The sequence below is a fragment of the Stenella coeruleoalba genome (genome assembly GCF_951394435.1).
Source record: "Stenella coeruleoalba genome assembly, chromosome: 5".
NCBI lineage: Eukaryota > Metazoa > Chordata > Mammalia > Artiodactyla > Delphinidae > Stenella > Stenella coeruleoalba.
Window position 1 is genome coordinate 49,666,961 of NC_137150.1, and position 15,363 is coordinate 49,682,323.

The 15,363-nt window shown below is 44.7% G+C and overlaps 1 protein-coding gene across 4 annotated transcripts in view; it reads right to left on the bottom strand.

Moving 5' to 3' along the window:
• The window catches only part of TNIK (TRAF2 and NCK interacting kinase), a 414,235-nt gene that overhangs the window by 110,549 nt on the left and 288,323 nt on the right, over window positions 1–15,363 (bottom strand). For all 4 annotated transcript variants that reach the window (XM_079921223.1, XM_079921222.1, XM_079921221.1 and 1 more), the window contains exons 8-9: window positions 7,819–7,873; window positions 5,795–5,873 (exon numbers count right to left, since the gene is read on the bottom strand). In XM_079921223.1, the coding sequence (XP_079777349.1) occupies window positions 5,795–5,873; window positions 7,819–7,873 (134 nt within the window). The remainder of the gene's footprint in view (window positions 1–5,794; window positions 5,874–7,818; window positions 7,874–15,363) is intronic.

Here is a 15,363-nt window from a genome sequence, read left to right on the forward strand (position 1 = left end):
AACAGCTATAGCAGAGGTTTTCTTTGTTTTGTTTTGTTTTTTTGCAGTACTTGGGCCTCTCCCTGTTGTGGCCTCTCCCGTTGCGGAGCACAGGCTCCGGACGCGCAGGCTCAGCGGCCATGGCTCACGGGCCCAGCCGCTCCGCGTCATGTGGGATCCTCCCGGACCGGGGCACGAACCCGTGTCCCCTGCATCGGCAGGCGGACTCTCAACCACTGCGCCACTAGGAAGCCCTATAGCAGAGTCTTTTTTCCATTATCTCTCCTGGTGAGAAGGAACCTCAAGAAATATTCAAGAGAATATTTTGGGGCCCAAAGGATGGGCCAAGACGTGTACAACTACAAAGCTGGCAGTCCATCCCATGTCATCTGCAAATGGTTCTCAGTGAAGAGGAAATAATGCTACTTAAAACAAATCTTCAAAGAAAGATTCATTGCCTCCATTTAAGTTAGTTTGACCAAAGAATCAATATGCTTAATTGCATGCTTAATTAAAAGTAAAAATACTTCACCTACATTAAGCATCACCTGACTCTTTGCCGAGAGGCCTAATGGGTTTAAAGTACATTTCTATAACTTTATTGTTTCAGTCTTGGCGGCTGGTAATTTAGTTCTGTCACTTTAAGAAAAAAAGCTCAAGATCAGTAATACTAATTTCCCAAGGGTTGGCACCGAGAGATAAATGTTAGGGACTGGTACTTACAGTCTGAGATACTAGTTCTTCTAATACCAGTGTCACTGAACACTTTATCTTCCCAGATTTTTCCTGTTTATGTATTAAACTGTGTTAGAGGAATTAAAAATGCCTGAACGATGATGACATTAATCACTATAATGTTTTAGTGAGCTGGGCTCAAAGTTTGTGGTAATCTTCAGACTCCCTACGTGCAATTTGATCTTTAAAATTTGCACTTGCCCAGAACTACTCTTTTTCTCTCTTTCCGGTTCCGTCATTTACTAACTGTGCGATTTTAGGCAGATCCCTTAACTTTTCTGTGCCTCAGTTTCCCTGGCTGCAAATGGGGATACTGTTAGTACTTATCTCAAAAGACTGTCGTGATGATTAAATGAGTTAGAACCGGGCCTGTTACATCATAAATGCTGTATGTGTGTTTGCTATGATTGTTATTATTATTACTATTACTATGATGACAATGTCCCAGCATCTCTGAGCACTACCAGGCTTAAAGAACAGGAGGATCTGCCTTGAGGGCTACGAGCAGAAATTTGAAGGTGATTTTCCCCACTTGGGTTGAACCAAATAGTATAGAGTTCTTTAAGGGAATTATTTTACATACACTAGGATTAGCAGGAAAAGCCACCAGGATCATTATTATCTCTAGGGAGACTGCCAAAAAAGGTTAATTTAAAAAAAGTTTGTGTAATAACTTTTGTTTTGATTTCAATAAAGTCCAAAGTCACACTACTAGTAGTAAATTCAGTCTATTTGAAGTATTTTCTGATATTTCCTTTCTATTATCATGATTTTATTTACAGTCTCCCCCCCACCCAAGAGCACTGTCATTTCGAAAACAAAAGTGCTTGATAACGCAGCAAGAATCAGAACTGGTGTTTCATAAAATAACAGAAATGGTTGTAAGCTCTGGAGTAAAAGCAGAAGGCTGGGGTTCCAGGCTGCCATGAACCGGGGACTCGGGATAAGCCAGTTAACCACACCAGGCCTCCAGTCTCCCTCTGGAGCATGAGTGGCTTGGACCGGGAATCTTATACCTCTTTCCAGTGATAAGCAGTTAGGACTTTTCTGATGAGTTCAATCGAGTGCTGCCTGTATGGAATCTTCACATTTAAAGGGCATGTGAAAAGGACAAGACTGACCATCTTTCACAGGAATAGAGTCATTTCCATCCTTCTCCAGAGACCCCTGGAGGGAAGCTACAGCATGGAGTATATGTGTGAGGGCAGGGGAGCCGGGGTGAGCACGGTGGGAAGAGAAGGGAGAGGAAATCTTTTGAAGGGGATGGTTACCTATGTGGGTTGAATCCAGCTACACACAGAGCAGGAGCAGAGACAGGAGGGGAACATGGGAATCCCACCGCACTGGGTCATTTGTTGACGTGGAGACAGATGGTGAGAGCATCCTTCTTCTCCTCTGATTCAACTCAGGTTGTAACCCTCCTGGAGGCCTAATCAAAGGTCTGAGCCACGTGAACACTGACTGGAGCCCCGACCACAGGACTTCCTTAGCCCGAGGCCTCTTCTCACTACGCTGATGGGGAAGGAAGGGCCCGGCTCTTGCTGCAGGGATGCTCTCCTTTCCTCCCATAACAAAAGGGGAAAACAGTGTGACTGCCTTCGTTTCCCTAATGTTAAGGCTCAAGGAACAAGTGCTCACACTTAGGGACGAGTACAGCTCCTTCTCTACCACTTTAACCTTGAACTTTAAGAGGTCAAATGGTACAGTAGAAAGAATATGGGTTACAAACTTGGCAAACGAAGACTGTACAGCCTAGTGCAAGGAGGATAACCTACCCAAGCCTCAGACTCTCACCCATAAAATGAGGACTCAGAGCATCTGTCTGGCAGGGCCGTGGTTAAGAAAAAAAAGGGTTATTATGGGACTATACAAAATCATGTGTGTGAAACTTTTGAAAATCGTAAAGCACTACAGAATTTAAAGTCTCCTTCATTCAATAAAAAATATATAAAAAAGATTAAATATAGACTTTACATATATAGTTTAAATTTTTATATATATCTTAAATACACATACATACATATAAGTTGCTGAGTCTACAACATACATATGCCTTGTATGTTGTAGACTCAGTCAAGTTCCTTGGAAATGACCCTCAGCTGAATGAATGCTTATCATGAAGAGTTCACTGCCGTCTCTGCCACAATGGCGCCCCCTTTGGTCATATGCTGGAATATACACTAGGAACAGTATACTTCATCCGGTAACTCATTTAAGTAGAGAAGAGCTGGATATAAAAGAACATTTCAGAGTTGTGTTTCTTTTGATGGGGGAGGAGGGAAAGAAGGAAAAGGAAAACAGACAGAAATATTTCACTTCCTCTCAAACCCGATTCTATTTTAAATCACTTTGGACCTGGTCGTTCAAGACAAGTACTCTGAGGTGCCTAAGTATTTTCACTTAAACACTGGAATTCTATTGCAGAGAAATTCGAGCCACACCAAGTGTCCTGTGGCCGGAGGCTGCACAGCTATCTTTATAAAGGCTGGGTTCTGAGAGAAAAAGGGTATTTTACCAGGGCTTTTGTTTTTCCCACTTGCTCTCCAACAGTCAAGTCATTCTCCCACCCCCTGCCTAGCAGTGTGGGGCTCCTGCTTGTAACTGGCTTAGGCTGGCGAGATGAAGGTGGCCCGGTCTCCTTCCTTCCTGGTCTCACTGTTCCTGGACGGATCCAGCTCCCTACAGCATTACCACAATTAGCTCTCATTGCCAAAGGTTTACAGCAGAGAAGTTAGCCTGTATGTCTCCCCAGGTCTGTATTTCTCAGACAAGGTCAGTGCAGGGTTTGCCCTTTTTGGAGCAAGGTCAATGAATGCAGAAACTGTAGTGCCGGGGCCAGTCACTCACTCTTCTGGGGGCCAGACGGGTCACACAAAGGGCGGTGCAGACCAGGGGTAAGAAGGAAACAGGACAAGTGGGGTGACCAACAGGTACCAGCTTCTGGGTTGGGAGAGGCAGTGACTGGGGCAGAAGCACAAGCTCTCACCTTAAAAGGGAGCAGGAACCACTGCACAGGACAGTGTTGCTGCACCTTTGTCAAAAAAGGTCAGAAATCTCCATGGACGGCTCCACCGCCAGATTTTTTAAAGTTGGCAATCAACACAAATACTTCTGGAATGAGGTGTGTGGCCACACCGTGCAAGACAAACAGCAGACGTGTGGACGGTCCTTTTGTCCAGCAGCAGTGAGGGCAGAGGGCGAAGGGAGGGCACAGGGCAGGTGAAGCCCACTGGACTCAGCAGCCCTCCCGCCCCACTTCCCGGGAGGCGTGGCATGAAGCACAAGCAGAAAGCTAGTGGAGGGCTTCACAGTGCCACCGACACTCCCAGGGAACACGACCGAGCCAACTCCTCCCCAGGAGCCTGTTCCAGAGAGAAGGGAGGAAGCAGTGCCTCTGGGCGCCTGCGGATCACGTGCTGTGTGTGCCCAATGGAAGGCTGTTGCTGGGGAGAGAGTGATTGTCTCACACCACAGTGACCCTCCGGAGAGGGGAGGAGGGATGCTCTGCCTCCTCGTTACCAATAGCAACTCTCACTCTCTTCCTGTGCAGCCCTCGGCAACCAACTCCGAGGCTGTCGTCTCTTCTGGCTGTTTCCTTTCCCTCTCTCTGTGCGGTACGCCTTTCTCTGGTTCAACCAGGGTCGCTATGTCATTCCTGGATGATGGTATTAATTAAGATTGCTCTCGTATAGTGGAGGGTGAAACTGTGGGTGGGTGCGTGAGAAACATGAGGGCCTCGGTCAAGGACCTGATCACGAAGTGGTATGAAAAGGGGCAGAAGAGGGGCTTCCCTGGTGGTGCAGTGGTTAGGAATCCACCTGCCAATGCAGGGGACACGGGTTCGAGCCCTGGTCCGGGAGGATCCCACAGGCCGTGGAGCAACTAAGCCCGTGCGCCACAACTACTGAGCCTGTGCTCTAGTGCCTGAGAACCACAACTACTGAGCCCGCATGCTACAACTACTGAAGCCCGCATGCCTACAGCCCGTGCTCCACAACAAGAGAAGCCACCACAATGAGAAGCCCACACACAGCAACGAAGAGTAGCCCCCGCTCGCCACAACTAGAGGAAGCCCACACACAGCAACGAAGATCCAACGCAGCCAAAAATAAAAATAAATAAATTTATTTAAAAAAAAAGAAAAAGAAAAAAGAAAAGGGGCAGTAGAGTCTTGTCCCTTCAGGCTCAAGCTGCCTAGAATATGTCTCTAGAAAAGGGTAGGAGGTCATAAATGGTCCAGGAATTGTGCCCAGGGCAAAGGGAATCAGAACTGAGAATGTACCAAGAAGGATATACCATATCCACAGGGGGAAGGGGAGGAGCAATGAATTTTTTGTCACAGAATGACATGATACAAAGACCCTGATGTAAGTGCACAAAATAGTCAAAAGTCCAGCTCTTGGCCTAACCTGTAGAACTCTGTTCCCAAACTCTAGTCAATCATACGCTACCAACACGATTTTTACCCTACACTTCACCACCCATACAAGTATTCACTTAGCATTTTTCTTTAAATTAAGTCACTTTTTATGTGAATTAGTTTATTAGATGGAAAGTTATATCACTGCCCCAAGTAAGAAGCCAGTATCACCTGCCGTAAAGAGAAAGCAATAGCAAAAATAAAAATTATAGATGCTCATGCACAGAGCAGTAAAATCATCCCGCATGCTACCGAGCGTGTGGACACATTTAGGGAGTTAATGTCTTAAGGAACAGAAGAACGTCAGCCAACCTAATGGGCTGACTCCAAACTATCACCCTTTCTGATGAGATGTTCTGCGCTACCAGGAAAGATATTACTCGGAGTAATACATCAAAGCGCTTCCATGTTATTACTTGGGTTCTGCTACCCATTTTAGCTAATACCTCCTTACCTTGAAGGTGTGAAGATAAGGTCTTACTGTGCAAATAGCAGGTCCTCAATATGTACTTTAAGATGAATAACATCATAATCACTCACCGAGTCTTAGTACATATCAGTCTAATCTTGTCAGCAGGACCTAAGGATTTGAGCTCATCCAAAAGAGAATCACAGAAAACTCTGCTCTTAGACCTGTAAAACACTGAAGACCAAACTCACCACTTCTTAGACTTCAGCCGAGGCGCTGGGTTCCGGGGGATGAGAAAGAGGGCTCTCATGGGGTGCATGTCACACAGAGCTGCAAGAGACCAAAACAAGGGCCAGCTCGGGTTAGGGGGCCAAACCCAGGCCAAGCCCGTCCTAGCTGTGCTGCTAAATGGCTCCCTGAGTCCAGGCATGACCAGTGAGTGGCGTCAGAGGATCATAAAGCTTCCGTTTGGTGAGCAGCTACATGAGCTGATTATAGGAGTCTCATATAATCCAACACATTTCAATTAGACATTGTTAACATGTCTACTTTTCACTTCATTTTTAAGGACAAGTTAGAGGCTCAACAACCTTCGCTTTACTATAAATAACCATCTAAGACTCCAAGTAAACAACATCAAGATAACAACTACAATGGAGATAGTAAGTTATTTTTAGTTAGTAAAATCCCAAATCATAAAATAAAAGATATTTGATAATCCGCTATCTGTGTCTTAGATGCTGGCAATGCAATGTTACCTTCATGGATTTTTGGAGTATAAAGCACTAGACCAGGGCACCTTTCTATCTGTATTTCCAAACACTCTGAGTGGCTTTTCATGATAGGTTTTTTGGGGGTTTTGTTTTGTTCAATGGCCCCAGGAAGACCAGAGGATTAAAGCAAAGGAAGTCTGGCAGAAGAGATAAAAATATCTCAAATTGTGAAGATGACATTTAGTGAAAACACTCATACATTCTTATCTTAATCAGAATATTTCACTCGTTTACTTTTCATCTGGGAGTATCTTTTCCTTTGTGCCTAGAATAAGAACATATTCTCCCCGAAAGCTAAAGGATTCGGTGGGTGGAAATTTATTTTTAGCCCCTCTACTACTCATTAAGAATGACGATATGGTTTCAAGACTGCCAGTATTATTTTTCTGATTCATAAATGCCTATCAGCATTGTGGATGAGGGGATCTTGTCAATAAACACTCCAGTCATGCTACAGATGAATTCTACCAACTCTGGAATGAGAAATAAGAAAACTATGATAACGTGACGGTAAAAGGTCCTATGAGCACAATGACCCGTCATACAAACAGGGGGCCTGCTTTGGTCCGCGTCCTCTGGAAAGCAGACACCAAGGTGGTATTAAACATGAGAGGATATTACTGGGGGAAATTCTTGTCTGAACAGAGAAGGAGTGAGGGAAGGCTGGGAGAGTTGTCAGATTGCTACGAAGTATGCTGGGAGGGAGAAAAAGTAGGTGGAGTGTGCTAGGCTGTCCCACACTCTAAGGAAACCAAGGAGGGAAACTAAGGAGTGAAAGCTGCCTTCTAAGGAATCCCTGTCTTCCAGGAAAGGGTCTGCCTTATATCCCTGCCACGCTCGGTCACTGGTGCGGAGTGGCCCTCGGGAGGTGCAGCCTCGGTGTCATGGCAACAGCTGCCCCTGGTCAGTTGCACTTCCTGCGTGGAGTCTCTGAGATGCATGCTTGTGGTGACCACAGAGCTGGGGAGATTCTCTGTGGGGTCTGTGCTCAAGATCTCCAGGAATTGGAGAGGTTCTCCAGGTAGGCAGAGCCCTGGCCACTCTGCCTCCAATAAGCAGGGAAATCTAAAACTCTAAACAGCGGTATTTTAATGGGAGTGAGAGAAATGGAGTGCAGGTGTTCACATAACCCATGCACTGAAAATCGGCTGTGAATTTTTGTTACGTTGGCGTTTACAGCCTTTGTGCCTTGGTCGCAGTTTTACCACAGGCGAAGAGTAGCTCAAGAATAAACCACACACCAGATCTGGAAACAGATTAGACTCTCAAAGTTTGCTTCCCTTTGCATTCTTGTTCCCCCTCATAAACACAAGATCCTCACACCCCTCTGAAATGAATGGATTCCTGGTTGATTTAAGATGACTCTGCTTTCTCAATATGCCAGCTTGAGTCCATGCAGGGCTTGGTGTAGCAGAAATAAAGCCACTGCAGCTCCTGGCAAGGAAGCGTCAGTACCTGCAGGGCAGACCAGTAACAGATTTCACCCAGAGGAAGGTACTTACGGGGAGCACCTTCTGCCATCTCGATGGCGGTGATTCCCAAAGACCACAAGTCACTCTGAAAAAGAAGGAAGGCACGGACACATGCGTAAATGCAGTCAACAGAGGAGAACTTGGTTAAACCTGGTAATTGCTTCAGAACTGCCTGTGGGAAAGCTGTCCAGCTGTCTCTTTACAAACTGATTTTGCCCGCTAAGCTTAAAAGCAGAAACAGCCTCATTCGCTTTCCATCGATAATAACTTTCACGGTGCCTGACACATGGTGAGTTTTTTCAATCCAGGTATGAAAAATGAATATAAGGTTTCAAACATGAATTTAGCACTAACATTTATCTATTGATTGAAACATATGAAATTGTTTTTGCTGTTCCACTGTTTTTAACACCTTCATTGAGGTATAACCGTCATGTAATTAACTGGGCATATTCAAAGTGTACTATTTGAAAGTGTCTGATGTGTGTATACACCTGTGAAACCATCACCACAGTCAAGACAGCAAACACATCTGTCACCCCAAAAGGTCCCACTTGCCCCTTTGCAGTCTCTCCCTCCTGCCCTTGCTGTCCCCAACCCCAGTTCCTGTTCCAAGGCAACCAATGATCTGCTTCCTGTTACTACGGATTGGTTTGCATCTTCTAACGTGTTGTATAAAATGAAATCCTCTGGTTTCTTTCACTTAGCACAATGCATTTAAGGTCCATCCATATTGCCGCGTGTATCAGTCCTTCAGTCCTTCTCACTGCCGAGAAGTGTTCCATCACAATTTGTTTATCCATTCACTTGATGGACATTTGGGTTGCTTCCAGTCAAGCCCATTAAAAATAAATCTGCTACAAATACTCACGTACAAGTCTCTGTTTGGATGCATGCTCTTACTTCTTTTGAGTAAAAACCTAGGAGTGGAATGGCTGGATCATAGAGTAAATGCTAGATCATACTGTATTTATAATCAATTGTTTTTAACCTACAGAAACAGCAATTTCATATCATGTAACCAGGCAAGATGCAGACAGGGAAGCTTTTGGATGGTGGTGTTTACTGCTGTATCTCAGTGCTTAGAAGAGAGCCGGCCACAGTAGTGGTAGGTGTTTGATATATTTGTTGAATGAATGAACAATATCTTTTATCTTGTAAGTAGACAAATATGTAAAATAGAAATCCTATACCCTTATCGTCTTTCTTATTCTCAGACTGACTTTTATGGTCTTATCAGAATTTTCTAGGCTAATGTCTCCACCTCAACCTGTGCAATCCCCATCTCTAGCACTATGCTTCTCCCCTACTCTGTGTCCACGGCTCAGTAGTTTCTAAATAGTGCATAGGAGGGAAACAAATCAAAAGATGGGAAAACCATTAGAAAACACATGTAAAATTCAGTTCAATGGCCCACAGTCCTGAGGAAGACTTTCACCCTCCTTTCATTTTAAATGTATCCTGTATTTTGTACATAATTCCCAACTCTCACCGGCAACCTCACTCAGATTTCAGAGATCAAAGTTAAGTCCCCTTGCTATTCCCATCAAACAAATGTAAAGGCCACACAGAAAGGCTATGTAACTGGAAGAGAACTATGAAATCCACCCTGAGCCATTCCCTAGGACCAAACTTCTCAATATCCAGTGGGTGATACCCAGCCTTGTTCAGTATTTGGACTGTGGCCCATACAACCTAGAGGGGGCTTTCTATGGGGTCTAGACTCTTGCCTAAAGTGCGATCTACCTTAGAGCAGGCGGCTGGGGCACACGCTAACCCCACACTAGGACCAAGGGGGGATTCTTTAATTCACAAGCCATCAACCTGTCCACATAAATATTACAGTTCATAGAGGTTCTCAGTCCAAATGGGGATAACAACGCACCTGTGCAAAACCACTGTCCACAGATTCTAAGTAACTTCTCTGCATAGAACGCAACTCAAGGAGTCAACTGTTGTCCTTTCTCTTTCTTCCGTTTCAAATGTATTCAAGTTGTCACTGAACACACACACACACACACACACACACACACACACACACACACACACACACACACACACACAGAGTCAGCACAGCACAGCAAATGGCTGAGTCTTCCCGCAGGCTGCTGGCCTTTCTCACTGCGGTTCCTTCTGCAGCTAATGCGGAAAGCCCAGGCCGCCCATCACAGGCTGGCTCAGAAGCAGTCACCGGTAAAGATGACCACACAGCTCTCTTGTACCTGGAACGTTATGGTTGACTGACACAGACCATCATTGGGGAACATGATGAAAACCCTGAGTCACTAGTGTGCAGGAAGCATTCAACAAGAAATGCAGCAAGAACAGTCTGGAACTGGTGGGTTGGGCTGTTTTGATAAGACTCCAGGCCTTGGTAGTTGTCCCACCACCTTCCCAACATCTCGAGGAACCGAGTGTTTCTGCAGTGTGAACCGAGGTACAAATTATGAAGGTGGTGGCCAGGCTCTATGCACCTACTTGCCATAGCAAAGTCAAATTTAAATGGCCTTTAAGTCTAGGAAGCTTGAGCTGGTTTGAAAGCCAACACAGCTGAAAGGAAATGATGGAACTGGGATGAGAAAGGCTCCAGGCCAGTCCTCCGACAGGGGAAGAAAATGCTCAGGAAACTCAGGCAAACTCCTGGTACTTGCTCTGCCTGCGGGACCAAAGCCCAATTATGAGCTGGCTGACTGCCTCCCCTCCATAAAGTCTTTGCTCAGATGCTGTGTTCTCAGTGAGGACCACCGAACCTCTCTCCCAGCACTGCCAGATCCCTTCCCCTTTCCCACTTTTGTTCCCCAGAGAACTGGTCATCTTCTGAAAACTGTGTAACTGACTTGTCACTAATTTATTACGTTTTTTGTTCATTTTTTGTGTCCCTGTCCCCAACACACACACACACACGAACATGAAGTCCACAAGGGCAGGGACCTTTGCTTTGTTGACTGGTCCACAGTACCAGAACAGTGCCTGGCACAGAGTAGGCACTTAATAAATACTTGTTGAAATAATGAACACATGAAAGATGCATGAGAGAAAGGAGCAAAACCTAAGTGTCTTAAGGCTGTTAGACCTTTTGTAGATCATCTAGTCCAACCTTCCATTTCCCAGATGAGAAAAAAATGACTTACCCAAGATCACTGAGCAAGTCAGCACCAAGTTTTAATCAGAGCTTGGTCTCCTGCCTCCCAGGCTAGTTCTTTTTTTAACTATCATCACACTGTAAGGACCTGAGAATTCACTTAAAAAAACCTTTTGGGGCCCATAAAATAATTGCTTCAGATTCCTACTTTGTCTACAGGTAACTGAAGGTGTGGCCACTCAAATGAAGGTGCTGAGATTCCATGAGGCACACCCCAAACCAGTGCTCAGCTTTTCCTAGAGGGAGCATGAATAGGCTTTCAAGTCAGACAGACCTGGATTCAAGTCCAGGTTCCCAACTGAACCGCATCCAGAAGACTGCTCAGAGCTTAGCTTTCAACTGTGGCATGTATGCATGGAGGTATGCCGCCTAGCACAAAACCTGGCATAGAGTGGGCTCAAGAATATTAATCATTATCTTCTCCTCTACTGTGAGGTGAGACTGCCTTTGCCTGCCCAGTTTAGTCTTCTTCGATTTCCCTCTACTTGGTTGTGGCCAGTACTGTTTGTTGGCTAACCCAACAGGCATTTCAGCCCTCATTGCCCTTGCTGCCTCCATTTCAGAGTATAGGAAAGCTAAACTTGTTTATCCAGATTTCCCTGCAGCTAAGGATGGCAGTTAAGGATGTGACCTCATGAGACTCAGGCAAACATCTTCTAGGAGCTTCTAGGAGCTTCTGTAAAAGCTTTTGCTTTTCCTGAAATAAGTGACAAATATAGCTGGTGTCTTGACACCTCTTCCCTACTTCTTAGTGCCTTGAATAAAAACATGCTACAGCAACCATCTTGCAACCATGAGGCAATAAGTCAACAAATTAATGATGACAGGGCAGAAAGGTAGGAGCCTAGGTTTTGAAGACATCAGCGAGCCACCACACCAACCCTGGACTGCCTGCCTCCAGAATTCCGGTGACATAAGAAACACAAGTACAGCTAAAAGCATTTCTTAGTGACAATATGTATAGAGCAATAATTTGAGAAAGTGTATTTCGACAGTAAGGAAAAAGAGAGGTCCCAGTCGTTAGGTGGTCCTGGATTTATCCCACAGGAAGAGGGAAGGGTTAGTGAAGAGAGATGTTTCCTTTATTCAGTACACAGCATCTCAGATCCTCTCTCAGGCTGCTTTCCCCAAACCTCCCAAACAACCCCTTCAAACCAAAGGTCACAGCATCCCAACTCCTCTGCATCCTTTGTCATGTGACCAAGCCAGAAATTACTTCTTCTTTAAGCCTTCATTTGATATCATCATTAAGATCATTTTCCCCCCTGGGATTCTCTTGTTTTCCAAAAGGAACATTTATATTCCTGGCCCTATATACCCAGAGCTGCTTGTAAGCTACGCTTAACTGCCCATGCTAGAAAGCAATAAACGTCCTTGACGGGCCTTGTTTAAGCCTTTGGATACATTAGCAAGTCCCAGAGACACTTCAGAACTTAAATATGGGAGAAAATGTTCCAATTACAACTGTCAAGACAGATCACAGGAGATGAGAGAGGGAAGTGGGAGGAACAAGATGAGGAGAGAGTCGGGGAGAGATAAGTTTCCTTCATGGTCATGGTGGGACTCATTTTGGCAGGAGCTGGGTAATTCATTATTCTAGAGGTGCTGTGCAGCCTGGCCTGTGGCATGATTAATAGCCCAGTCCTGTGTGCATTACAAACAGAACAGAGACAAATTCTAGTGCCTCCGAGAAGGCAGAGGCAAGCATGCAACTTCTGGCTGGTGAGGGGCCAGATGGCACGAAGGCAACTTGAACGTAATGATAGAGCATTCTGCTTGGGGCTAGGCTGCTCAACAAGTGAAGAAAAGAACACTTCACTTTTTGAAGAAAATAACACTTCCTTGTGCTCAGCCATACAAGGAAGGAGAGGCAAGGGCAGGAGCAGAGCCCCAGCATGCGCCAAGAGGCAGAAAGAACACATGCTGCGCAGCCAGCAGAGCTGGGGCGAGCCCCTCGACTCCTCTGAACCCATCTCCTCACCTGTAGCCCAAAGAGAACACCTATCTTGCAGGGTTGATCGAGAATTCAGTAAGATAATATCTGCAAAGTTCATAACACAACGCAGTGTCTATAGTGGGTATTTAACAAATAGTGGCACAGACAGATCCTGAGGTCCAGTTATCACTGACTGGCAGTTCAACCAGCAAACTTGAGTCAGGTAAGCTGACAAGGAGCCCTGGTTCTCAAAGAAGTTGCTGGGAGGATGCAGGAGCAAACAGGAAGTTCAGGGGAAGCAAACAGGAAAGGGCGTGTCCTTCCTTCTCCAGCCTTGCAGTCTACCCAGAGGGACAGGCAGAAATGGGGTTAGCTGAATCCTGGCCCCATCATCCCACAGCAGAGGGCAGCAAGGTGGTCTAGAGTTGACAGACAATAGCTTCATACCAGGCATAACCGGTGCAGTGGATTCTACCAAGTTTTAATTTACCAAGACCAAGAGATCAGCCATTTTCCCAAGACCAGAAATTAGTCTTTTGTCATGTAATTTATTCTTTATTCACTTTTTGGAAATGTTCCAGCTGCAAAAAGGAAATTGAATTTATTGTATGGGTCCCTAAGGGCAGCACCTTAATCTAGAGATAGAAGTTACAGAGAAACAAATTCTGGCTCAATGTAAGCAGACAATTAGAGGTGTATAATGCAAACAGGCAGTTCAAATCCTAGGATATTGCTGGGGTTTTTTTTAGGTCAAAATGGCTCCAAATGGCAGCACCTTCACATGACACATAAACACAAATATTAACTATCGTATATTGAGTGCTTACCAAATAGGCATTGAATTAATTCCTTTACATATGTGAGCTCCCTTTATTCTAATATAACATTGTAATATACAATCGTCATTCCCACAGAGACTCAGAAAGGTTAAATAACTTCCCTGAAGGAATAGAGTGCAAGGAGATGAAGTCTACATTTTAAACCAGTCCTGTCCAACTTCAAAACGCGGACTTATTCCCTAGGCCGTATACTTATATACTGCATTATATATAAACAGAACCAGGGTGGTGAGTTCAGCGTGACTGAGGATAATCAAGCACGAGTAGTTATTCATAATCCCATTTCCCACAGAGTCCCTTGTTCAACTACATTTGTTATCTGACCAGAGGGAAAACACTGGAAGAATAGCTTATTCTCTTCACGTGGGGATCAGCCTGGAGCCCAGAAGAGGTGGTGATATGTCTGACTAAGGAATGCTGTGTAGGTGGGTGTGAACATGGAGCATGAGAAATCTGTTTAATAGAAGTTTGTTTCCGCACGTAATAATAACGGTGTGTGTATCATCCTTCTTTCTTATCGCGTGGGCATGAGACCTTTGTTGAAATTTCAGTAGACAGAGGCCAGGTCTCATTTGAGAGGTAGACCTCGTTCTGCGATGTGAGTATCATGCTCTTACGTGACACCCCACATACATCTTGGTGATGCCCCCCTGACTAGTCAGGTTGCTCACGTTATCTCCAGTCAAGCCTCTTACCTACAGGGGCTCTTTTCATTCTGCATGAATAAAGCCGATTACCCATAACACTGGAGAATGAGTATTTGCTCTACAGCCAGAGCACAATACTGACCCAAACCCTGCAGGAGACACCTATGACTTTCAATGGTCCATGGCACCTGTGTGCACAGTCTCATAAACAGAGTTTAGGTGAATAACAAATGATATTAGCACAGATCAGGCCAGAGGATGGGTGGTGGGGTTGAGGGGATATGCCATGTCACTGTACTTCCTTTACTTGACTAAACCACTATGAAAGCATGACCATTTATGGTGTAAAAAATTGGAACAGGACAGAAAGTAAAACGTTTAAGTTCTCCATCCACATGCCATTTATCCATGGGGTAGGGGAGAATAAGAGTCTATTATGTGTACTATACTGTAAGTTGCTTTGTGTACCTAACACTGTATCTTGGGATCTGCCCAACTTCAACATATACACTACCTCATTGTTCAAATGGCTGCGTAATATTCCAGTGGACAGATGTGCCAGTCTTTATTCAGCCAATTCCCTATGAATGGGCTTTTGGCCACGGAGAACTTTCTTTAGTGAGTGGTTCTGTTAAAGCAATAAATACACAGGACTATAAAATACTTGGCAAATCCCATCCAACTGAAATGAAATTCAAGTTTAAGAAAATAACAATTTTAACAGCCTAGGAATTTTGAACAGTTTTATTAATTTCAAGTCTTTTGAATGCTTATTATTAAATGAGAAAGCTTTCATTATTGCCCCACGTACTTATCAGGAGAATGAAACCTTTCCTTTTGCTTGAAGTGTTTTGACAGATTTTCTGAAAACAAGAAAGGAAGGGCCTCTACGGGAAAGTGAACACACCAGGCAAATGAGATTCCGGCACTCCTCCTTAGGATAGGGGTTATTTTCAGTCAGTTACTTACTGTGCCCAGTAGATTATCAGACAAAACCAGATTGCAAAAAAA